The 27,607-nt window shown below is 35.6% G+C and overlaps 1 protein-coding gene across 1 annotated transcript in view; it reads right to left on the reverse strand.

Annotated features, from left to right (window-relative positions):
* LOC132817615 (titin-like) overlaps positions 1–27,607 on the reverse strand; it is a 350,611-nt gene that overhangs the window by 156,930 nt on the left and 166,074 nt on the right. Inside the window, exons 112-126 of the mRNA XM_060828118.1 lie at positions 26,335–26,397; positions 23,845–23,952; positions 23,484–23,567; positions 21,308–21,391; positions 16,801–16,884; positions 15,100–15,183; positions 13,377–13,460; positions 12,638–12,718; positions 10,142–10,225; positions 8,407–8,490; positions 6,979–7,062; positions 6,048–6,128; positions 5,545–5,619; positions 5,001–5,084; positions 744–815 (exon numbers count right to left, since the gene is read on the reverse strand). Of these exons, the coding sequence (XP_060684101.1) occupies positions 744–815; positions 5,001–5,084; positions 5,545–5,619; positions 6,048–6,128; positions 6,979–7,062; positions 8,407–8,490; positions 10,142–10,225; positions 12,638–12,718; positions 13,377–13,460; positions 15,100–15,183; positions 16,801–16,884; positions 21,308–21,391; positions 23,484–23,567; positions 23,845–23,952; positions 26,335–26,397 (1,236 nt within the window). The remainder of the gene's footprint in view (positions 1–743; positions 816–5,000; positions 5,085–5,544; positions 5,620–6,047; positions 6,129–6,978; positions 7,063–8,406; positions 8,491–10,141; positions 10,226–12,637; positions 12,719–13,376; positions 13,461–15,099; positions 15,184–16,800; positions 16,885–21,307; positions 21,392–23,483; positions 23,568–23,844; positions 23,953–26,334; positions 26,398–27,607) is intronic.

Consider the following 27,607-nt stretch of genomic DNA (forward strand, 5'->3'; position numbering starts at 1 on the left):
CAGCCTTAAGGCAATTGAGGATAGGCAATAAATGCTGATCTAGGCAGCTATGCTCACATCTCATAAACAAATGCAAACATTTTCAGTCAGAAATCCTAAGTGGATAATCCATCTCAGCCTCCTCCTGAGGCCATAGCAGCTGGTTTAATCGATGTGATTCACTTCATGTGATGTCATGAAATTTCTGAAGCAAAGGCTATGGGTTGTAGTTTGTAGTACATACGCTGCGTTCCAGCTAATTTGTTCCAGTGCTGATATAATACTGGCATCAACATAAAAATTTCAAAAAGGCCACAAGAAGCAGGAAAACTCCATAATGACGAATTAACATCCCGAACATCTACCCTCGACCAAACAAAAATAATATGGTGTAGGTGACATTGCTACTAAATTCAGTGCAGCTAATCTGTCAGGACCACTCTGCTCCTAGCTTAACTCAAATATGGATACAGAGCTGAATTCAAAAACTGAGGTGAACTTGACTGCTCTTGACATCGAGGTTTTAAATGCCTGAGTGTTGCATGAAGGAAACCTAGCAAAACTGGAATTAACAGAGAAAAACATTCCACTGGTTGAACTCAACTCAGCACAAAGGAGGGCAGTTGTGGTTATTGGAATTTGTAGCAATAATACCAAATATATATATGAAACCTGAATGAAATAGAATATTAGTGTTCAAAAAGCAACATGGTATTTAGCCAAACAAGTATTTCCAACATCCAAAGTAACAAAATGAAATATACCCTTTTCTGGAATAACTGCATCTTCCTTTGGTTTCAATGGTTCAGGAGCTGGCTTCTTAGGAACCTCTGGCACTTTAAGAAACAGTATAATGTTAAAATGTTAATAATCAATATATCTATGTCTAAGAAATAGGTTAAAAGAACACCAAATTTATTTGGCAGAAAAATTCAATGTCAGGCAATATTATCTATTTTCTCATGTAGTACTCGTGTACTACATCCATACTAAAAGGTTGCAGCAGCTTGCAAGAGACAAAAGATTAAGCAGTTGCACAACTAATTGATTACATCAAAGTCTGTTGTCCTGACACATTCACTTATGAATAGTGATGAAAAATGAAACAATTAAGGGTGGGAGGTGACTCTGTGAACTTCTCCATCTTCACTGATGGGGAAGCACAGCACACAGATGGAACTGAAGAACTTGCAACCTTCAATTGCAGCAGGAAATGTCAAATGCATGATCCATCTTGGCTTTTGCCTGAGGTCTCAGCATATCAAATACCAGTCTTTAGCATATTCAATTCACTCTATCTCTTTTAAGTGAAGGATCAAAGGCACTGGTTACTGCAATGATTATGAATTCTAGCAACAGTCTGACTGTAATTCTCAAACCTCTTGTGCTCTGAAAGTAATTGCATTCTAGCCAACCTCTTCGCAACAGCTATAACATGGCCTCTACTTGTCAATATGCAAGAATGCTCAGGTACGTCCTGTGCGCAAAAAGCAGGAAAAAAATCAAAGTTGCTGAATTAACAGTCCTCCAGTCTTCTCTTTAGCACCATTAACAGCTTCTCAGATAGAAAGGTACCCTTACGCCGACATGCATCAAGACTTGGGCAACATTCCGACGTGTTAACTGGCAGCTAAATCTTGTGGCACAAGTGTGAGGAAAAGACCAGTCCCAACAGGGAAAAATTAATTATCTCTCTTTATCATTCTTCAACCTTGTGATTGTTGAATTCCCTGCCAATAACATACTAGGAGTTACCTTGACCAGAAACTTAAAAGCTGTCGAAATACTGTAGCTGTAACAGGCTGATTGGGAATTTTATGGTGAACCAAAGCCTGTCCAGCTTCTCCCAGTTACATTTCAGGAAGGGATGAAATATTCTCCACTTGCTTGACATTCAAGACATTTGACACCATCTTGTACAAAGCAGCTCACTTGATTAACAACACATCTATCATCGTAAACATTCATTTCATGCATCATGGATAGAAGCTGGCTACAATGTGCACTAACAACAAGCGGCAGTGCAGCAATCAGAAATACCGCTTTGGCAAAACATTTTGAACTCAATCACGACCTCTACTACCTAGAAGGACAACAGCACTGCCTCCAAGTTCCTCTCCCAGTCACATACCATCCTGGCTAGCCACACTACATAGACGTCCGATGAGAACTTCGATGGTCTAGGCTTTTGAATAACATTGACTGCAAAAGCTCAGTGTGCTGTTAAATGTGCATTTAGTATCAAGCAGCAGGGAGATGTCCAGCAGAGACTGGCACTGTGTTTTTTGCACAGACTTTGGAACCACTTTTTCAACCAAGGACTTCTTCACTGCACTTGTAAAACCCACTGTGATGCCCTGTCTGTGATGCCCTGACAACTACAATTGCAGCTGACATGAGAGATTTGAGTGCTGCAATGGAAGCTCCATTATATTTTTGACACAAGTAATCAACTTGAGGCCCTTAGAGTGACAGCAGCTTTTTTCTTTGTCCAACAGGTAAGTAGCTGCCATTGATCAGCAGTGGTCTTCTAACAGTGGCAGTGAAACCTGTCTCAGGATGAGGCAAGCACTTGCAGGAAATACAAGGGTGTCAGGTCATTTTATATAGCTTCCTCATGATTACATTTCTAAAATTGTATTAGAATGTGCATTTTCTAATGGTTTTTACATTTTTGGTGTCGGAAAGAAGATCAACATTGTAGTCTGATAAGGAGTTTGGACTCTTGATGATTGGGGAAGTGTGATTGAGGTGCTGCAAGTAAGCACAAATAATTTCATCAGATTGGACTGGACAGAAAGGGCTCCCTTTCAAAGGATCCTGCATTACAAAAGAAATTATGAAGCAAGCTCTGCAAAATGAAACATACCTGCAGAAACTTTAATACCTGCTAAATTGAATGTCACATGGCTTCTCCAGACTGATTTGGGCTGCAGCATACTATATACTATTACTTCTGATGGTGTAATTTTCAATGTAGATATGCTGTGCTTTCTCTTGTGGGTCTGGTATCAGTTAAAAATTCAGGTCCCGCTAATGTTCAAGTAGGCTCAAATGCAAAGCATTGTATGATTATGCTCATTGGACTTCTATTTAAGAGTTGAGTTCCGCTAGGTGTCTTGTGGCAAAACATCTTTGAACCAAAAGGCCTGGGTTCAAGTGCCACTCACTTCAGAACCAGTCCATGAAAAACGTAAAGAGCTAAGCTTGCCCCAGTGAGCTGCTGGCCTGGATAAGGAGCCTGAAGGGAAAGGTGGAAACTGAAGCTTGATCTAAACTATAGATTTATAATAAATCCCTTATACATGTTGGAAAATATTTTGCTGCTTAATTAAACATATGAATATTAATATATGAAGCATATGTGAATAACCTAGTAGTCAGCCTATGTCTCATGGTGATGATTCAAAAATGATGGCAAAATGAACTACTGCCAGGAAGGCAGACATTCATAAAGATGATCCACAACAAACAGAGCACAAAGAGTCCCTTCCAGTTAATGAAAATTGCTTAGTTCACGTGAAGTTCAAGCAAAGCACTGTGCCGCTAATTCTTGGAACCTTGAACCATAAGAAAGTGTGCATGCCACACACACCCCCATGCTGCTTGTCTCTAGCAAGAATGAATGAGAGGAATCTGTCTCTCTGTGTGCAGAGAGCCTCAGCAGTGTACTCCAAACTGGAACAAGTTACTTATACCTGCATCAACAACCTGCTAGGAATCAGGTACAGAAACGTTAAGAGTTACATTGTTTTTACAGACACAGCCAGTATTGTCTTTGTCCTACTTCGAAGTCACTGCAACAGATTTTTATCATGATCTCCTTTGTAAAGAGAAGAGATCTCAAACATTGGTCTGTGGTGAAGTTAAGAAAATTGTTCCCTAAAGGTCATCTTTGATAAAGCCTTCTGCTGACAGTACCTCTGCACCCCTTCTTCCTTTCGCAGCTAGTACTGCTCTTGATGCCTCTTTTTGTCCCCCTAGTTCTGTTCAATTCAACAGGCAAAACAAAAATCTGCCAGGAAGCCTGAATTTTGATACAATTTGTTGTACCACAAGACTTTAAATTAACATTGTACCTTAACAACCGTCAGGCCATTCTGTGTATTGTATTTAAAGCTTAAGCATGTATCTCAAAGTTCTAAAACAACAATCAGAAGAAATAATCAGCCACTAACTTGTGAGTAGTTCATGATTATTTTGATGCTGGTGAGGTTAAGGCTGGAAGAAAGTGAGGACTGCAGATGCTGGAGACCAGAGTCGAGAGAGTGGTGCTAGAAAAGCACAGCAAGTCAGGCAGCATCTGAGGAGCAGGACAATCGATATTTCAGGCATAAGCCTTTCATCAGGAATCCCAATGAAGGGTTTACGTCTGAAACGTCGATTCTCCTACTCCTCAGATGCTGCCTGACCTGCTGTGCTTTACCAGCACCACACTCTCGAGGTTAAGACAGGGTCAAAATTGAAGGATGGAATTTGGAAATGTCAATATTAACATCAAATTAATGTTGCATCAATAAGGCATCTAGCATACTCGATGCTGGAACTGAACAAGCGCATCTCAAACTATATTTTTGTATTTTTAAAATGGTCAACACAGAAATCAGTTAAGAGGAATATTTATACCTTTCTGAAGGCATTACTCCGTGGAATTTATCCATTGGTAAAGTAAGATTTTTTTTATATATAGCAGACTTGTGTTCAAATATGAACATCTGCAAAATTCTCATTTTCAAGTTTTGATTGTACTCTCCAAAGAGAAAAATATGGAATTTACCATTAATATAGACAACATGAATATGACAAGGAGACATAGTACATTAATTCACACTTCACAACATAAAAAGAAGAAAACAGCAATGAAAAAACAACAATTCAACTTGCTTAATTGTGTCTTTCGTGAAGTTTTAGTTAAATTAATGAAATATATTTATGTAAAAGACAATGTTATAATATAATGGCCTGAATCCTATGCTCCATGAATATGAGGTTTGCTTGAAACCCTTTCCTGTCTTTTATACCTTTCTTTGGAAGAACCTCCGCTTTTCCTGGAATAGCAGTCGGTTTCTCCACTTCAATAACAGGCTCTCTTGGAAGCTCGGGCACTTTAAAGAACATTATTATAATTTTAGGTTGATTTTATGTTACAGTGCAATTATTTTAAGAAAATATTTAAAGACATTAAGATGCTTAAGCTCAAAATGACATAACAGACAAAAACTAACAGAATAGGACATAACAATTTATAATAAAACAAGTATTAAATGAATGCGGAAACTATTGCAATGGGTATTGCAATTTTTGCATACAGTAGTAAAAATATCTGACACAAATTTAAAACAAAAACTTCATTAACTATTACATTGCAAAAGAACAGCATAGCAGACAGAGTGATTAAACACTGAAAAATGGAAGCTATGCTGGAACAAAAATACCATACTTAACATCTGGTCATGATTTATGGACACAAAAAGAAATGTGCATTTTTGCAACAATGTAAAGAATAGAGTGGCAAAGTGCATAAGAATAAGATTTGGATGGAAACTCTTCTGTGTTCTTTTGTACCTTTAGTTGGTGCAACATCTTCCCTTGAAATAATAACACGTTCTTCATCCAATGTTTTCTTTGGGACATCTCGCACTTTAAAAAACATCATTCATTTAAGAGGAGGTTCATTTAAGATTGATTCAGACAACACTAAAGTTGACTCATCAAATCCAGACACGTAAGAAAACATATAATGTTCAAAATTAATACATAATGTAATGGTCTTTTACTAATACAGGACAACTTATTAAAATCAAAATAATGAAATCCTCTACACTACAGGACAGAGTAGTAAAATACCAGTATTTACATATCGCTGCATTGGTGAATTATATTTGAGAAATAACATATTCTAAGAAACACTATCTTCACTACCTTTAGTTAAAAAAGACTTCACTTTAGATTTTCACTATAGTAAAGTACTAAAACTTTGAATATGATTGTGACTGCGAAATTGTTCACTTGATAGTGACAAGAAAAGATGTAGAAATAATATTTACATGATTTTTTTAAAAATATACCTTTTATAGGAGTAACCTTTTCTCTTGAAATTTCAATTGGTTGGACTTGTTCAGCAACTGGTTTCTTTGGCACCTCCAACACTTTAAAGAATATTATTGTTTAATGTAACTTTATTGGGCACATATACACTATGCTAAGGTTATGTATATCAATTATTATAACATGTAACACACAGAACAGACAAAGTTAACACAGAATAACAACTTTCTTTTAAAACAACATAGTTATTAAATATTTTGAATATTTTAAGGATACTTGATTAGGAAATAGTTACTGACTTACTTTTGAGTAACTTACTATCCTAACTTACAGGATAGCACCTTTCCCACAATAATTAAAAGACACAGGATCTTTATCCATGATATTTAATTACAGAGTTAAAGAAGAGGAAGTGGTGGAGGCAGGTAACATCTGGATGTGTATATGGAGAGGAGAGATATGAGATAAAAGCAGGCAAATGGGACCAGGTCAGATTGGTGCGGACTATGACTCCATATGTACATTGTTTTGCGATTTTTAATTTATTTTTATTTCACAAATGATCAAAATCAGCCAGTAATTTATTTTATTTTTCAATAGCTATATATTCCTTGGGTTTTTGTCACTGATATAGTTATATTAATTTAGCAGAAACTCAAAATACTAAAAAGATATATTTACTTGACAGCACTGAATACAAATATTTCTTTCTTTCTCTAAGGTTAGAGGTACATTCATGACAATATTTACAACACTAACAGGCGTAACATACATTCATTAACATAATAGATGAACAGAAATACACACACATTGATGATAAATATGGTGAAAGCTAATTACTTTTGAAGATAAAATGTAAAACTGTGAATAAGATTTGCACGATAATCTAGAAAAACATAAATTACTTCTGTAATATCATATAGTTTGCCTGAAATCCTGAATGTATTGTACCTTTTACTGGAGCAACAAACTCTCTTCTTTCAACATCATCTTGATAGAACTCTTCAGTAATGGTCTTCTTGTAAACTTCACTCACTTTGAAGAACATGATTGTTTTAAGATGTATTGTTTAAGAAAGTCAAAACTTTTTGAAATTATTTAAAACATGCAAAGCCAATTCCAATGAAACACATAACAATGCAAACTAACAAAAAGATGACACCTGAAATCCAGAGGCCAGAAATTCAATTTCCTATGCAGGCACAGCATTGGTAGGCAATGACCTGGTAGAGTTATTACTCGGCTATTAACCAAGAGACCCATGCAATGTTCTAGGGAATCAGGTTTGAATCTCGCTATGGGAGATGGTGGAATTTGAATTCAATAAAAATCTACAATTGAGAGTCTAATGATGATCACAAACCATTGTCAATTGTTGGGAAAAACCCATCTGGTTCACTAATGTCTTCAGGAAAGGAAGCTGCCATCCTTAACTAATCTGCCCTACACATGATTCCAGGCCCACAGCAATGTGGCTGACACTTATCCCATCACAAATAAAAACTCAGCAAGATCATCTTCCTTTGACTAAATTAAAAGTGATCAAATTGGCAAATTTATCCATGCTTTTGAATGACGGGCTCATCGCTACAATATGTAATAATACAGAAACATTTAAGACGCTCGCCTTGCATAAAAGTATTGTGCATTCAGTCAGGAAATAAATGCGAACTTTTCCCCTCTACTAGACCTTTTACAAAGGTGCCCACAAAAATTCTAAACCAAATTTTGCTAGTTTTTATGGGGTACAGGTTGCAGTCTTATAGCCATCTTTAGATTGACCAATATATTGATCTCTAGGTCTTACTGGTCCCAACTAACATTCTTATTTTGAGGATTCAAAACCTCTTGACATAGAGGTGGGGTTCTAACTATATTCTGGCTTTCTGATGACTAAGACTTGGGAAGAAATCCTATATTAATAAGACCATCTTAAAAACGTTTATTTCCAGGTCAAGATCTAGATTACTTTCTGTCTGTTCTAATTACAGTATAAGCACACTACTGTTTCAAAATAATATTATTTTAATTTAAATGGTACTTCTCTGTCACTTATAGTACTGTGCTCAGTATAATGATTGAAAAATCAGTTTCTTTGTGTTCAAGGAAGTACATCCATTATTAAATCTTCAACCCTGCCATTTCAATTGATTTGTGTGACTGCATCCACCCCCCCAAACAATACAAACAATGGAAACAGATGCAAAACAGAAACACCACCGTGCAACAAAACAAAGTGCACTAATGGCTGCACACGGAGAAGACAAATGTTACTAAAAGATCAGGAAGCAGGGTCTTGTTATCATGTAAAGTAGAAATTGTTGACATAATGCACTATGTTGGATGAAGCTTAAGGAACCTTTCCTTCCATTTTTATACCTTCCACTGTAATGATCTCTTCTTGTCTTGGAACAGCAGCTGGTTTAAATTCTTCTACAACTGACTTCTTAGGAACCTCTGGCACTTCAAAAGACATAATTGTTTCAGGATAAGATTGTATTTTTTTAAAAAACTAAAATAACTAACAATTTAGGACAACATGAAGCACAAAAGACAAATTAAGCTAACATATGACTATGTCACAGTATGTAAACTTACCAAGACAATAAAAAGACTTTGTCTAGCTAAGTTAACAAAAAAGATGCTTTTCAAAAAAACAGGTGGATTCTTCTCCTCGTCCCCCCCCCCCCCCTCCCCACTAGCCAATATTTTTCCCTCAACCATAACAAAAAAGAAAGACTTGTGATTATTTATTTCATTGCTGTTGGTGGGTCTTGGCTAAGTGAAAATTGACTAGCTTTGTGACAAGGAACAATGCAGCAGAACATTTCCTTGACTGGGGAGCCTATAAAGTTCTAACAAGACTAGGACAGGTTAGATGCGCAAAGGATGTTTCTGATGGTACAGGAGCTCAGAACCAGGAGTCACAGCATAAGGATAAGGGGTAAATGTTTTAGGACTGAGATAAGGAGAAACTTCTTCTCCCAGAGTATGGTGAGCATGTGGAATTCATTACCACAGAAAGTGGTTGAGGTCAAATTATTAATAATTTTCAAGGAGGTAAATATGTTGTGGCTAAAGTGATCAGGGACATGGGGAAGGGTAGGATGAAGGTGTTGAACTCCATGTACAAAATCATATTGGATAACGGAGCAGGCTTGAGGGGTCAAATGGCCTAGCCCTGCTCCTGTCTTCTATGTTTCTATCTAGGTCCTTTGGGATTTCCCAAACTAATGCAAAGTCTTTCTTTCCTTTCTTGATATTGACTCAACTTCATTGTACGTACTGAATGCTGCTAAGATTTAATTCAACTTTAATTTGCAATACAGAAGGAGCTTTTATTCAGTCGTTCCTTTCTCCTACAATTTACAGGAGTTAAGTACAAACTTGAGTTAGAAATTTACAAGGCAGCTGTCTACTTCTAACACTCTAAGGGCACTCGGTGGCTGGCTGGCAGATTTGGGAGAGGCCTGGCCCAAAGATATACTGCAGCTAGGCAAAACCTCCACAGTGGGACTCCCCAGTGCCGGCAGGTCCCTAACTCTGATTAGCCAGTACCTCCAGCCTTTAACAAGCTCAGTTGACTCTTAATTATTTATAGCAGACAGGCCGATGATTTCGGTGTTTAAACTCCTCCCATTTTCCCACTCTTGAACCCCTAACCATTCTAGTGTTGTGGGGATCTGCTCAGGGTGGGTAGGAAGTTGATTGTCTGGGTTCCCATCCTATTCTATGTGCCCTTCTATTGAAAACAAACCCTTCAAGAGCCCGTAAAATCCAGCCCTGGAATCAGTTTCTCATTATTTTATGATTACTGCATCACATTTCCTATTCTCCTCACTTCAACAATGGTGGTGCCCTGTACTACATAACTTGCCACATGTGTACATATGACAGTTTAAAAAAAGAATAATGTTCTTCTAAAAGTAAAACTCCATCCTATGACATTACAGTACATACAGAACAGACTAACAAGAGAGCTTACACAGAATACAAATTAATATTTGAGAAACCAAATAGTACGCAAACAAATAACACTGGCATGATTAAGGCAAGAAATGGTAAAAACAAAATTCAATGATATTTCAGAATACTTTTTCATGTATTTTTCTACCTGTCACTGTGATGATCTCTTCTTCTCTTAGTGTAGTAACTGGTTGAGCTTCAATGTCAACTGGCTTCTTGGGTATCTCCGAAACTTTAAAGAATGTTATTGTTTAAGAATGAGATTTACTGAAGATAGCATGTAAAATCTTGAAGAGATTTTTACAAGAAAATACAACATAAAACACACAGACAGATAAATCTAACACAAAAATATCAAGATTATTATATCCAAAAACATCAGTGATATTTTAAGTCATTTAGAACTAATCTACTTATTTAGAATTAACATTATGCCCACTGATGAAATAAACCATTATCACTGAAGTATTTATTCAGAAAAGGATCTTTCTTATTTTAGCATGGTCTGAATATCAAAATTCTAACCATTATGTTAGCACTCTTTTCAATATTAAAGAAAACTTTGTACATATGTTTTTAACAAATGGTTATTTCTAGGAGTCAAAATCAGAAGTCATGCAACACCAAGTTATATACCAATAAGGGTGGGTGGGTGGTATTTAAAATCACAAGCTTTTGGAGGGCTGCTCCTTTGTCAGGTAAAGAATTCACCTGACAAAGAAGCAGCATTGCAAAAGCTTGTGATTTTAAATAAATCTATTGGACTATAATCTGGCACTGTTTGACTTCTGACTGTCCACCTCAGACCAACACAGGCAACTCCACATCATATTTCTAGAGGAACAGTCCAGTTTATTTAAATATTATGGATAAAACCTCAAATCAAATTTTCAAGGCAAGATATTAGTAATTAATTAATACTATGCTATTTAACTATTTATTTTCATAATGTTAATTAAAAAAAATACATTTACCAATTATCTCCTATTCTCTTCGGCTAATGATGGTATCCTAACCACTTATTCATTTTACTACAAATCAAACCTCATCTTATTATAATACAAATACAAACAAAATTTGAGATGTTAAGTAACACATAAAAATGAGCAACATATGCATAGTATCAACAAGATTTACATAAAAACCATGGAAACAAATTCACAAATAAAAGAAAGACAAATTTGAACAATATAAAAGATGTGCCAAAGTGCAGTTTGGCTTTACTAACCAAGAATAACATGACAAACAGACAATAACTTATTTGATAACACAGCAAGAAAGCTACGAAGTGCAAATATAAGATTATGTGCAATGTCGAAGTGTACATTTGTACCTTTTGTTGAGATGACACCCCTTTCTCTTGAAATGGCAACTGACTTAATTTCTTCTGATATTTCTGGCTTCTTGGGAATTTCTGACACTTTTAAGGAACATTGTGTTTTAAAATGTGGTCCATTAAAATAAATGTAACGTTATTAAAGATTATCAAATTTATTAACTTTAAATGTAATACTACATAAAACATGCATTATGACAAACTCAAAATGATGCCTTTCTTATGAGAATACAAATTTTAATTGCAAGATAAATTATGTATGAGTGTATTGTTACTAAACATCTGCTCAGTGACTAATAAGTAATAAGCATATTAACAAACGAGGAGAGTGCAAATTTGTTAATATAACTTCTGAAATGTGTTAAAATTGTGGATTTTTTATTTACGATAATAAATAGGCTTTTTTGAATACAATAATTCACATAATCGACTAAAATGTCTTGACTGTTGCTGTTCATTAATAGCTTACATTTCTGTATTAAAAAAATACTATAAACTGCTCTGATTTAATTGGTTGTATTACAGACTTGGTAGTAAAAATGAACAGATTGGAGTTTTTTCTTAGAGAAGGGAAAATGGAGAGGTGGCTTTATCAATGTCTTTACATTATGAAAGGCTTTGATTACATGTTATTAAAGATTATCAAATTTTACTCAGAGAGTAGCAAGGGTATGAAATGCTTTGCCTGCAACGGTAGTAGATTCGCCAACTTTAAGTACGTTTAAGTCGTCATTGGATAAGCATATAGACATACATGGAATAGTGTAAGTTAGATGGGCTTCAGATTGGTATGACAGGTCAGTGCAACATCGAGGACCGAAGGACCTGAACTGTGCTGTAATGTTCTATGTTCTATGTTTCCAATTGTGAGGAACTCAAAACTGGGACCATAAATATAAAACCACAAAGATAATGTTGAAAGCTTGCTAATTTATGAAACTATTGAGTTGATTAGAATAAATCCTATTAAGCAAATGCTTTATAAAGGAGAAAGGAGAAATGAAGAATATTGATAAGACAGATGAAATGAGGTGGCACAGAGGCTCAAATAGAGCTCAAGCAAGAGAATGCAGCTGTAGGCTGTTTCTGCACTGCAAAATTATATGCACTTCTGCATACATTACAGCTACTACAGATAAAACACAAACAATAGCATCACAACATTATAATGAATCCCAGTGAAACAATAAGAAGGACCAGAAACAAAGTTCTGAATAAGAATGTTGCGTGCCACGAAAAGTTCTAACTTTCCATTCTAATTGTGTAAGCATGTCATGGCATTGTAAGACTATTATTGCATTTTTGTACCTTTAGCTGGTGCTACTTTATCTCTTGGAACAGTGGTTGGTTTTTCTTCCGGTTTTATTGGCTTCTTAGGAACCTCTGGCACTTTAAATAACATAATGTTTTTCAGATAAGATTCACTCCACAAACATACATAAAAATTGAAGAAATATAAATAAGAAAAGAAAACATGGCAAATATGACAAACTAGCTCAAATCAGACTTTACTTATGACTCGACGTAACATCTCCAGAAAATGATCTTTGCGCAATGATTGAATATGTATTTTTTTAAAAATCACATTTTATTGCTTTTACTAAATATCAGCATTTTGTCCAAATATTTCTAAATAAAATGATTGAATTTGCATGAAAACATACACTTGGCAATGCCTTTGAGCTAACAAATATTGCTGGAAGATTTTTACATTAATTGAAAATCTACTGTCAATAGGCTGACTTCAGAAATCTTCGTCCACATTGTGAAAAATTTAATATCTCAGATCATTTTCCAACTTGACAGCAAATTAACACAAAAATCACAATAGAGTCATTACTACATGAACAAAACATACAGAACACCATATCAAAACAAAACAAACAGATTGACAAATAAGTATGGCAATGATCAACTCCATTTTCTGGATAAGGTTTGAAAGGGTTTCAGGCATAACTACAGAAATTAGAATCAATCAAATAGTATGAAGACATTTCCACACTATTTAGAAACAAAATGATTGTAAATAATTCAATTGCAATTATACCTTTAGTTTGAGGGGCTTCCTCTTTTCTTGGAGGAGTAATTAGTTTAATTTCTTCAACAGGGGCCTTCTTAGGAACATCTGGCACTTCAAAGAACATTATTTTTTTATTAGCTCAAGTAAATAAGCATCCCTCTCATATTATATTAACTGAAAACAGACATAACAACATAACAGACTGAAACACCAGAATGAATATATTTCCTGGAATGGGAACAATCAAACACCTAAATGAGACAGCTCGAGTGTCCATATGCATAGCTTTTGTAGCATTTGCACAGTAGAGTGAAACTAGTGAAATCTGATAATCCGAAACAACAGTAGTGGTTAAGCTGTCAGCCATCACATGGCAGAATAGGAAATCCAATATCAGGATGCCTATGATAAGTCCAAATTCCAGATGCCAACTCCAGATTAGTCAAATTTGTGCACATTTGTGATAATATCCTGCCAATCAATCAGAGCGGAGTCAGGCCACACTAAAACATTTCACATTTCCTGACCAATCATGGACAAGCTTGGAGGTTTGGCCGCAAAATAGTCTCATCCATGTCCTGAATGAGAATGCACCAAGAGATATTTATAATGCAGATCAAACTGGACCATTTTATTGAGTTTTACCAGATCGCGCTTCAATATTTAAAGATGAACTGTGCAATAGTGCAAAGTGAAGCAAGGAGTGCATCATGGATATTACCACTGTCAACATAGATGCCACTAAAATGTTAGCAAACCTTAGGAAAGTCCAAGAAGTCATGTTACTTTGCAAATGTCAAGACATTACCAATACAGTATAAGGTTAACAAAACCACTTGGATGACCTCCAGAATTTTTGAGGCGTGGGTCAGGAAAATGTATCAACAAATGAAAAGGTAGGTTATCGTCCTGATGACTCTGAGTGTCTGATGAATGTCTGCCTGCTTACTCGTTTGTTTCCCTAGCTTAACCTGGAATGACCTTAGAGATACTCTGAGATTTAGCACTGCACCATAAAAGCATGGAAAACATATTTGACTGCATTGACAACATGGCAGCCTTGTCCAAAGACAAGAATTTCTTTTTGTTTAGTACGCTACTTTTTTCTGAGCCAACACAAAATGTTTCACAATTTCCTTTATTGTCCAATGGCAGGACATTGTAAATTGTGGAGAAATTAAAGAGAAGGCTTTTTTCACAGATTTTCTGTGTTACTTTGTTTCCATTTGGTTTTATTTTGTTATACATCACATTTATAGTCAAATTTGGTTACTTAGCAGCTTCCTTGGCTACCTTAAAACTCAGATGAACAATTTTGATAATGGTGCCCAATGTTAGTTGCCTTTTTTGTGATTTTAATATAACTGGTTGTAACAGGAATATCTTTGTGTTGCTAGACTGGCTACTTTGCTAACATTCTCAATAAAATAAAATTTTACTTTACAAATTAGTTAATTTCAATTTTCAAATTAGTTCACATTCTCAATTAAATTTATCAAAGTCAATGTTAAATCACTGGTCAAATAAAAGTTTCAAGTTGCACAAAGTTAAATAGTACTAATATCTGTAAAAACACAAGTGTTTGAGGTGAAACTATTTAGATATCATTGCACTTTAAATTAGTTTAAATACTTGTTTTGCTTTAATCTCAAAAACTACTTTATGATAACCAACAAATACAAAAAGATAATGACAAAACACACAAACATAACACACAATGTTTAGGAATGTTTTTGTATTAATTTTATACCTTTGACTGGTGTTACTGGTTCTTTTCCTGGAAGAGGAGCTGGTTTCATTTCTTCAGCCAGAGGCTTCTTAGGAACCTTTGGCACTTTAAAGAATAATGATGGATGAAGAGCAAATTAGCATGATAAGCAATGAACATAACTCTGAAGATGTTCAACAATAGACAACATAAAACACAAATTATAACAGATACTAATATAGAACTTAATTCACATTTGCAGCTGCATAACTTTTAAATTATTAGGAATCTATTCTTGTCTGAAAGTATTATTTTGAGGTAACTGAACATCATCGTGATTAAAAAAAATGCTTGGAAATAATAGGGCATACTTTCATTTTTATAAGGTTAAAAATGATCTGTACTGTATTGGCATCAGTTTATAGCTAGAGATTACAGTTGGAATTTACTCCCTGGGAGGGTAGTTGAAGTAAAAATCTCACGGTGTTTAAATAGTACTTGGATAAGTATGTCCTAACCTTCAAGGCTATGGGCCAAATGCTGGAAAATGGGACTTGTGCATATTGGTAGTCTTTGTTGGTGCAGACAGACCAAAGGGTCTCTTCTGTACTGAATGCTTGTGTGATTAATAGACTTGTGGGTGTAACTGTATTAATCTTCCCTCACCACTTATCTACTGTTCCATTAGCAAAGGCTGCCACCACTTTCTCCCCAGCAATATTACACTGCAGAAGGTCTTAACAAGTAGAGAATGGGCTTCCTGCCACTCACCAGAAAGAAGACTACGCTCAACAGCTAAGGTGTGGGCACAGCTAGAATTGCAATATTCTCCATGAAGAAGATTAATGGCGACTGGGCCCAGGTAAGTCCTGGGCCTTTTGGTCAGAGACGGAATGGGAATCCTAAGGAAATGGATAGACATTTGAGGCCTGGCAGTGAGGTGAAAAGCATGAGTCCAACTTTACTTGGATTGCCCTGTGAGCATTAGGGACATCCCCAAAAGAAGATACTTTCTTTCTTTCCTACCATTTCACTAACTTTAATGAAATATGACCCTTCCAGTTTCAGCTTTTCTTGCATTAGAGGTGGACTGAAAGGCCTAAATAGCCTAAAGGACTGGTGTGGCTCTTGGGTGCATTACCTATTGCCACAACATGAGAACTTGCAGGGGTGGGCGAGGAGGTGATGTGCTATCTACCTTTCACACTAGGTGATGCCCAGACCCATGCTGAAAACATGCCAGGTAGATGAATGCCAAATCCTGTCTTATATATTTTCCTTTAACTCAACCGACGAAGAAAAATATTATTTTTGCCGAAAGGGTAGCATTAAAGGACGTGTTGCAGGCACTGGTTAATGGAAAACTGTATTTAAACTTTACAAAAGGAATGCTGTATTTTGCAATGTAACACTTATCCATCAAAGAAGAACTTTTTCTACAACTTAAAATTTATTGGAGGCAGTAGTTTCTGCATAAATATTTAATTTTAATTTTCTTTTTAATTCATTCAAAACTTTTTTGTATATGGTTGTTATGCAGCACAAAGTATGAATATACAGCACTTGAGAGAACATTATACTCTCACAAAAACAGGAAGACAGTCTATACCTACATACCAAAGCAAGATGGCAATTCAAGGGATGACTCCAAAAAGCGGAAATTGTAATCATCATGATTGCAAGAACACATTGCTATATTATATAAGAAATAACATGGACAAAATGTCCTGTTCATAGTTCTACCTTTAGCTGGAGTAATCTCTTCTTTTTCTGGAATAATGACTGGTTTTACTTCTTCCACAACTGGTTTCTCACGAATCTCTGGTACTTTAAAGGACAATTGTTTAAGATCAGATTCATTCAAGAAGATATAATAGATAACAATGAAGATGCATAAAAAAAAGAAAACACAAAACATATGACAGATTAAACTAACACAAAACATCTCTTTTACTCAAAAGGCAATGATTTTATCAAAATTGCTGTCATGTATGTATTATCTGCCAAATAATTAAACAGTATCCAGTAGCAATGGATTGGATGACAAAACATATTTGACACCATAATAATGCTGTTAATGACATAAAGTCACGTTTTCACCACTTTATGTCAAGGCAAATAATAAAATTATGATATATAAGGTATTAAACTTCATATTTATTTCTATGTTTGAATTCAGTACAATCACAATATTCACGTTCACAGACCAAAGTCCACATTGCACAAATATTTTTTGTCTGTTAAAATCACTGTTTTAGACAAATGCACACAGATTATGAACATGAACAATAGTGCTACAGAGTATACCGTAGCAGATTAGCACACATTCATAAATATGAAGGAAATAGTTTCCCTTCGTAAACCAAGAGGCATGATAATTTTGTAACTATTAGAAGACAGTGAAAGCTAACATTGAACATGGCTGAAGATAGTACATAATATTGCACAAGTTGATGAAAAAAAAGCTTTTTATACCTTTATGTGGTATAATATCTTTTTTTGGAACAGTAACTGGTTTAACTTCTTCAGGAATTGTCTTCTGAATGAATTCTGGCATTTTAAAGAATATCATTAGTTTAAGATGAAACACATTCAAAAATATACACTAGACCAACATTTAAAAAGATCAACATAACATAGAACTTGCAAGAGACAACTTATGACAACATGAAATGTACAAGATACAGAAATAAAACACCTTTCTTATCATAACAATTTAATTAAATAAAGGGTATCACTGTGAATGTAAAATAAATATAAATATGTTGAGATCACAAAGCAAATGGTGAAGTAGGTTAGGTACAATCTTTTGCCCTGGATGTGGGTTAAAATTCAGAGCAGGCTAATGGGATGTTGCCGACTATAAAGGTTGTATGTGGTATCAATTCAGATGGTCTTAATGTGTTTCATATTGTATCAGGCCAAAAGCAAAAAGTGTCTCCAAATTGGCAGTGAACTGTAAGTCTCAATCAAGGACTGGATTGCTGGTGTAAAAGACAGAAGATGCTCAATGAAGGTAATAGCGATGAAGGTTTACTGAGTGGAGTAGAAGGATTTGACTATTTTACCACTTGCTATATCAGAGAATTGAGGGCTGTGAGGAGCTGGCAGAAAGAAAGGTATTGAGGCCTGGGATGAATAAGCCATGATTTTACCAGAGGGAGGGCTAGGGTTGAGGAGCTGCATGGGCTACTCCTGCTCTTATATCTGACGTTCTTATAAGTTCTGAATTTGAAGCCAGTGACTTCGATCTATTTATTTTTGAATGAGTGTTTTAAATCAGTCAATTACCCAGGTGTCATTTGAAGTCCAACATACTTGGATCTGGATCCATATACTTTATGATTTTCCTTTTGCGAAATTAATAAATATCCTTTGTTCTAATTTACTCCCCCACTAAATTTTTACCATCTCAGCCAGAAAAGATTAGATTACTTACAGTGTGGAAACAGGCCCTTCGGCCCAACAAGTCCACACCGACCCGCCGAAGCGCAACCCACCCATACCCCTACATATACCCCTTACCTAACACTACGGACAATTCAGCATGACCAATTCACCTGACCCGCACATCTTTGGACTGTGGGAGGAAACCGGAGCACCCAGAGGAAACCCACACAGACACGGGGAGAACGTGCAAACTCCACACAGTCAGTCGCCTGAGGTGGGAATTGAACCCAGGTCCCTGGCGCTGTGAGGCAGCAGTGCTAACCACTGTGCCACCGTGCCGCCCCCACGGGGATTAAATATATTTGTAGCCTCCAAGTTAGTGAGGTACAATGGTGAAATATTTTACAAAATGTATCTCTTTTGCAAAAAAATTACCAAGTACATTAAAAATGATCCTATTTATTCATCTCCAATTGTGTTGTCAGGAGTCTATTATCACTGATAATTCACTCATACTTTTTGTAATTGAATTAAATAACATGAACCCCAACGTATTTTAAGTGTGAATACTCAAAATTAATATTTGTCATGTTATCACATAAAAGTTACTCTTTTTTGTATTTTACAACATTTGTTAGAACATAATGACAATATGACAGAACATCACAATTTTGTTTAAAGCAAGAACGCAAATCATACTTTAATAAGCAGCAATAAAAGCCAGATTTTAGAAAGCCTTTATATGATGACTATAAAAAGTCAGAATAATTTCTAATGAAAAGAATAGATTTCTTCTCGTACAAGAATAAATTCAATGGACATCTTCTTGATTTTATACCTGGAGGTGGAACAATCTCTTCTCTCCTTGTGGTCGTAATCACTTCCACTTCTTCAACAAATGTCTTCTCCGAGATCTCCAGAACTTGAAAGACCATTATAATTTTTTATAATCATGATTCAACCAAGAATATTTAAACACCACTGACAATTGTTAAAACAACAGATAACATGAAACAAACACAACAAAAGTAACTAACATACATGAGATGGTAAACAGTTTGTTTTAACAATCATTCTATTAATACTGAGCTCTGTACTCAAATAAATAGTATTATATTAAATAGTTTTATGATAGTGAAGATTCATGATCAAATGCACATTTACTTAATAGACTGCCATAAAAGTATACTTTCGGTATATTTAGCCACTGCTATGAGCAATGAAGAAACATGTAAGGCAAAAATGTTGCTGGAACAAGTGGTGAATTTCCAGGTATTTTGTAAATTCAGATAAAAAAGACATAAATTACAAATTGCCACAACTTGCTGTGTTTTTAAAAAAAAAAATGCTCTTCCAATATTTGCCTCACATAAACTAAAATTTGCCCTTGATATTTTAAAAACTTACCAGAATTTGCACATTGATCTTGAAATAAGCTTGGCACAGAATGTTAAGCATTGATAATTAACAGAGTAAGTACTCTCTTAATGTTGATTGTAAATGTAATATCTATTTTCAAGGAAATAGAATCACTAAAGTCTCAGATGTTCCAATATATTAATCATTATGTTATCAGTTTGTATTTTCAGCAACTTATCGGCCGAAAATTTCAAGTTCGAGATTTTAGGACAAATTGTATTGTTGCGCAACACAAAATGTCCTAATTCAGCAAGATTTTGGGACAATTCATGTGGTTACAACAGACTAACTGGACAGCACAAAGACACAATCATGGAGAATACATGTAACATTTAAATAAGAAATAGGATTTGAAAATGGCCACAATGGTGAGAACAAGAGGTGATATGACAGATGAAAAATATTGATATAAATTCTTCTGTGCATTCATTTTACCTTTAGTTGGAATAATCTCTTCTCTTTGCATTGTGATGATTTCCTCGTGAATTGATTTCTTAGGGACTTCTGGTACTTGAAAAAATTTAAGCACTGAATTATGACATGAAACATACAGTGGACATACAGAATTAAAGTGACATTTTTCATTGCAATAACAAACACAAAATCACAAAGAAAACTTCTGCAAGTTTACTACATCAAGTTCTGTGTAAGAAAACACTTAGTGAGTCAAGGGTCAATATGAAGAGCCACATTACCTATTAACAACACAGATGAAACAACATCTAAGCAAGCAATATTCTAACATGTTTTTTAGTAAACTTGCCTAAAAACACTACTACCTTACAAGCCTAACATTAAATTTAGCTCTTCTTCCAAAATACCTTTTATGAAAAAACAGTCAAAATTCCTGACCTAAGAGTGGTTTAAAAAATCATTTCTGCTAATAATTGTGATTATAGTATTATGTCCTTACTATTGTCGGATACTGATTAGGAATGATCAGCCATGATCATATTGAATGGCAGTGCAGGCTCGAAGGGCTGAATGGCCTACTCCTGCACCTATTGTCTTTTGTCTATTGTCCTTACTATTTTCAGAAACTGAACAATTTTTTCACATCAAATTGTCCATGTTCTAAGATAATCGATTGTTAAAATTACTTAAAATATGGGACTTGCTTTCAAATAGTTAATATTGACTTTTGCATTAATCTCATTCAATATAACATTTTAATCCAAGTATTACAATAAAATAGTCATTTGTTTAAGTCAAAAGGCATGAGTAACTCAAACAATAAAATACAGGTGCTATGCTTCACTATAATGCAACAGAATAATATAGATCTATGAATACAGAAAAAGAACTGCACTGGTCTAAACCTGAAAAAGGCTGTTTTGATTCTGCCTGAAAAAATAGCTGTCATTTTCATTGTAAGGGAAACAGCAAAATGCTGCTTAATGTAAAGATAATGCTGGGACTGGGATCCTGAGTAATCTAATACCTTTTGCTGGAGCAACTTTTTCTTTTCTTGGCACAAAAGTTGGTTTTACTTCTTCAACAGCTGGCTTCTTAGTAATCTCTGTCACTTTTTAAAAACAAAACACGGTTTTAAAAACAAATACATTACTTTCTGATTTATCATAAAGCCATCATTCAGTGAAGTAATGAAACTGAATTTTGAAACACTGTTCAACTGTACTCAACTACTGGAGACAAGACAGTCAAACTTGGTCTCATCGTAAGATGTGTACATGATGAAAACCACAGGCATTTCAAAGTCCTGATCGTCTTTAAATTGCACAAGTGAGTCGTGCTAACATTAAATGCGGTCACCATGTTGTTTGGAAAGTGAGATCTCAAATGTTACATCAGATTCTTAAAGGCTTGCACCAAAGACTCCTTTCCTGTTTGGCCAAAGCAAGGAAGCAATACTGTGGAGCTGCAAGAAGGGCTCAAATAGAATCGAGATTTTCAGTAACAATTATAAATGGCTGGTGGATGTTGAGGACATTCTGTTTCCCTTTGATGGCAGGCACATACTGAGGCATGACAGTGAATAATCATGGTAAAAGTGGTACAATATGTGAATGTTTTAAGCATTATTATCAGGACTTAGTTGCTATGCATTAGTAAATTTAATGATTGCATTTGGGTTTCCTCGGTAAGAATCCATTTCACATTGAATGTTTTGGTACAATTCAGCTAAACCTTATTTACCTCAGTATAAAACAATCCTTCTCTACTTGCTACAAGAATCCATAAATCTGTAGGGAAAACATAACTTCTCACCTTGACTTTTTTTTGTATCATTTACCCTCAATTTCTATTCTTGCCCTTACAACTATTTGTCCTTCTTGGCCAGATTTGCTATTTCTTTCGTAATCAGGCACATGATAGTCAGTTTGTTCAGAGTACATATTAAATTACTTACAGGACTTTTTGGAATACAAAAAAATTGGAATATAACTGGTACACAGATAACATGATGGGATATCCACCACACATAACAGTAATCTTTTTGGAAGACACAGTGAACAACATCACACAAAGACAGCACTGTCAGCACAAGGGATGACAGGCTGATAGCTTGGGTTTTTGGCATGTTCCTTAATTCATCTCTTTCTATCTGATACTTTCAGTTAAGTAGTTCCCTAAGACTCTGAACATTACAAACTGATACTGTGTTTTATTGTCAGTTATCTGCTTGGGGCTGTCCATACAATTATGTCATGACCCTTCATCAATCAGGATATTTAGTGATTTGCACCTATTGACTTTTAAAATCTTAGTGATAATGTAGTTTCATTTGCTCTTATCCTGCCAAACACAACACAGAAATTTCTACTAACTTTCAACAATTCATTCTTTAAGTCTTTGTCCTCAAGTAACAGCTTAGTCAGAAAATTACATGTGCTTGAGGCCATTATTGTTCATTTGGATTCCAAAATATAGTCAGGAAATGCCCTGCCTTTCCTAAATTGCGTTTATTAAAAGGAATTGTGACACTGTTTTTCAACCTCAACCTCACAAAATCACCTGACTAATCTTAGATCTGAAATTGGTTCTTTTGGATCACTAAATCCAATCCAATAGGAGTTGCCATTTTGTTTGAGTTTAGCTCATAGCATTTTATTTGCTGGAACAAGATATTCCTCACACAAATTATTAACTTTGACAACTGATAACTACAAATGAATGAAGCAAAATAACTTGTGGGAAACAGCAAACATGTATATTAATCTAATACAGAATTAAGGTTTGCTTTCTTTAATAACTGCCAATTTTTTCACAAAACTTAGAATCCTGCTCTGATAATTGCCCATTTTCAATAGAAAACCATGGAACTTTAAATAAAAGCCTGAATTATTTTCTAAAGGGATGTTTAACAAATTTCACTGTTCCAAATTAAATCACCACTTTATTATTTTGAGGCAAAAATAATGCTTAAAGCCACACAGAAATGATCAATACACACAAACAAAACAAGTAAGTAATTATCCCACATCACAACAGGACATTTCGCAACAAAAATACAATCAAAACTAAAAGCATCATCAACAAAAAAAGACACAAGATCATCATGAAGAAAAACCATGCTTGTATTATAAAGTGATGAAGTTGATATTAAATGATAGATGAATGAAGATGGCATGAAATTCTTCGAGGCAACATTATACCTTCTGGTGCAGAAACTTCCTTTTTTCTTGAAATAATAACTGTTTTTACTTCTTCAACAACTTCTTTTTTAGAAATCTCTGGCACTTTGAAAGAACATTATTTGTTTTAAAAGCTTAAATAATTGAAGATGATATACAGAATACATCTTCAACACCAAACTGGACAATATTATGGAATTGTTAATGCTATCACAATATTTATAATCTATGTATATGCAACAAAAACAATGAGTCACAACATTGTAACACATTGACAACAAATTGTCGAGAATGACTATTTTCTGCAACATTGTCACATTAATGGTGACAATAAATGACTATACCAAGTAAGAAAATAGTTGCATACATTTTGCACTTGTACCTTTCACTGTTGTGATTTCCTCTTTCCTTTGAACCGGAACTGGTTCTTCAGGAGTAGGCTTCTCAGCAACATCTAGCATTGTAAAATATGTTTCATATTTAGCAAAAGCTTATCAAAAACAAAAATGAAATTTATTTAAAGATTTACAGTCATGGAATCATAGAGTTATACAGCATGGAAACAGACCCGTTGGTCCAACTTGTCCATGCTGACTAAGTTTCTAAACTAAACCTGTCCCACTTGCCTCTGTTTGACCCATATCTCTTTAAACCTTTCCTATTCATGTACCTGTTCAAACATCTTATAAGTTTTGTAATTATACCTGTTTCTATCACTTCCTCTAACCCAAGCCTTGATGTTGCCGTGATCATGCTGCACATGAGCATGTACTGTTTAGGTATCATGGGAATCATGAATGGTGCTGAACATTGTGCAGTCATCAGCAATATCCCTATGCTGATCTTATGATGGAGGAAAGGTTATTAATGAAATAGCTAAAGATAGTTGGGCCTCCTGAGGAACTCCTGCAGTGATGTCCACGACTGAGAAAACTAAATGTGAATAACCACAAACACCTTCCTTTGTGTTTCCAACATTATCTTTCAGTGATTCTAGTTTTGTTTGGGCTCCTTGATGCCACTGAATGAAAGCTATTCAATGTAGGCAACAGGTAACAGACAACTATTAGGTAGCATCCTAATGTATCTTTCCTTGCAGTACATAGGTCGTAAATCTAATCATCATGCTGTTTCTCACTAACAGCATTTGATAACACTTTAGATTCCACATATATTAACAACACACAGCTCTCATTTCTCAATCTCCCCATTACATGAGATTTGCTTTTACTCTTCATCAATATTTGGTACCAACTGAGCAGAAATTGCCTTTAATTAAATATTGGGATGAGACTTGATTCCAGTCTTAAAGTTAGCCCCCATTGACTGATTCCATTCCCCACATTACCTGAGGTTGATCCTGACTGTTCAGAATCTGAGCAATCTACTTCACTTTGGTCTGAGGTTTTGATCCCATACCTTCTTCATCATCATCTTTCTTACATCTATAATATTGCCTGCTACCATATACCCCTTAGTCTGTTCATGCATTTGTTGTTGACAGGCTCAACTATTCTATTACACTCCTTGTGAATTAATTTCCACCCTTTATAACCTTGAGCTCATCTAAAACCTGTCTACTGGTGTCCAAACTTACAAGTCCCATTTCCCCATAACGCCAGAGCTTACTGACCTACATGGGCACCTGATATAGCAGCGTGTATCGTCTACAAAATGCACTGCAAAGTTCTTTCAACAGTACTTTCTCAACCTGTGGCCTCTATAACCTAGAAAGCCAAGAGCAGGAAGGCCATCAGCTTTAGCCATTGCTTATTGCACACTACCCAATGTCTCTGCTACCAACAATCTCTGCCAATTACACCTAATTGTTCACATTCATTGACTCACCTGACTTGCATATATTTAACACTGTTACAAACCTCCCACCCTTTACCAGTTAGTCAAACCTGCCATCCTGTCTGATCCTGCAGTTATGATGACAATAAGTGGTGGATTTCAATGAGGACGGTCTCAGTAAAACAAAGACATTTAACATATTGTTTGTCCTCAAGATTCCTCCCAGTCTTGCTAAAAGCCTTTCTCCTGCTCTTCATGTTCCTTCTTACAGTAATTTGCTTTGCTTTGAGATATCTCTGTTCACCCTCCCTGCAATGGTCTGTTCAAAGGGAGGAAACCTACTGCATTCATGTTTTTGACCAGGTTGTTTATGCATAATTCCTGAAGTCCAGACAAAGTCCTTCAATCTGGAACTCTCCTCCCAAAATTGCTTCTGCACAGCACAGGCAGTGGAAATCAGTCAGCAACTAACCTCAAAACAATTGCTGATCCCTTAACATGGTGCTGGAGGGAACACTCCTGCTTGCTGCTGAATGCTTGCTCAGTTTCATGATCGTAAAAAAGGCTAGCTTTTGGTCAATGTGTCCCAAAGCAAATTCGCAAATCAATATTACAGGCTGATGGATGTCACGATTGACCTAATCTCTATACTTCTGGAAGACATTCAGTGCATGTGATTCAGTGCTCAACAAAAATAGCAGCAACATTGCTAGCAACAGAGGTGAGAGCATGTCACAGATACCATGTCAGAAGAGTGACTGCACTCATACAGCACATAAACCAAGCACAATGTGTCTAAACTTTTCAGTCCCTGTGTTCTAAAGTTTACCTAAGCAGAAACAACTGTATCAAAATTAATTCTTGCTTCTGCAAAGAACAACGCAATACGGAAGAAGAATGGTACAAACACATAAGCAAACAGTTTAACATACTGTAAAATAAGACTAGCTAGTAGCAGAGCACTGGCAAATTGAAACTTCTAAGAAAGAGCAATACTTTACAAGATAATGGTAAGATGGGGACACTGTTTATCAAACGAATAATACACATTTATGACAAACAGCTTCTTTTGTACCTTTAGCTGGAGGAACCTTCTCTTTCCGTACAATTGGTTTCTTTTCTTCAGGAACCTCAGCCACTTTAAGGAGTTTAATTTAGGACAAAGAATATGAAAGACGTGCTCAGAACATTTCATCACAGAAATACACATAACATTAAACACAAACGAGCCAATTAATACATTTGATAGCGTGCTATCTTGTTCCAGTCACACAATAATTTCTCATTTGGCATCATGGCTCTACTATATATAAACTTATTCTCAACTAGCCAACAAGATTTTATTTGTAAATTTCCAAATGATCTATGTTTACCAGTAGCACCATGATTATTGGAAGCAGAAAAACATATCTCTCAACAACACTTCACATTCTTTGTGAAAACAGATGTTGTTTCAAATTTAATGTGCAGCATAGGGATGGACACTTTCAGCTTTGATCTCCAGAGGATGAAGTTTCAACCTCTAATGATTTCCTGTTGGCAATTAAGTTGTTTGTTACAATTCCCAATTCCTTTCAAAAATGTTGTAAATTAAGAGATTCTAACATGATGGGATTATGAAGTTACCCCCTGTCCCAATCCCTAGGCTCCCTGGTCTTGGGTAAGAGAGACCATTGATCAGGAAAGTGCCTGAGTGGTAAAGATGTGGCAGGACTTCCCTAAAAGAAAGGTCATGGGCTGCTGTGTTTTCTTCCAATTGGGTGTGTCTCATTCAATGTGTCCACTAATCTCACAAACACATTTATAAAGTACAAGATGCAAGCAGCCACACTGCAAACAGACATGCACAGACACCTCACTGATACAGGCTCCACATTGCCTTATTTCAAGAAGACCTCAGAATTATATGCCATCAAGGACTCAATTGGGCATTGGTGGGTCTTCCCCAGGGTGAAGGACTTTGGGGCTACAGATACTGCCCCTTAGAGCTGCTAGCCACAGGAAGGCTCAACAGTGCCATATGGATTTGTGGCTGCAGCCAGCATTACACCCATCAGAAGCCAGGCCCAGGAAATGTGTGATTTATAGCAGGATGGGGTATCACAGATTAGGGGGAAGAGGGTAGCTGCAAGGGCAGAAGGAGATTCATTCCGGCAGACCTCCATCATTCTTCATGCAGTGTCCCTTAATTAAGCACTACGCCTTGGAATGGGATACAGAAGAATGGTACAAACACATCAGCAAACAGTTTAACATACTGTAAAATAAGACTAGCTAGTAGCAGAGCACTGGCAAATTGAAACTTCTAAGAAAGAGCAATACTTTACAAGATAATGGTAAGATGGGGA

Source organism: Hemiscyllium ocellatum, chromosome 7 (genome assembly GCF_020745735.1).
Source record: "Hemiscyllium ocellatum isolate sHemOce1 chromosome 7, sHemOce1.pat.X.cur, whole genome shotgun sequence".
In the NCBI taxonomy this organism is placed as follows: Eukaryota; Metazoa; Chordata; class Chondrichthyes; order Orectolobiformes; family Hemiscylliidae; genus Hemiscyllium; species Hemiscyllium ocellatum.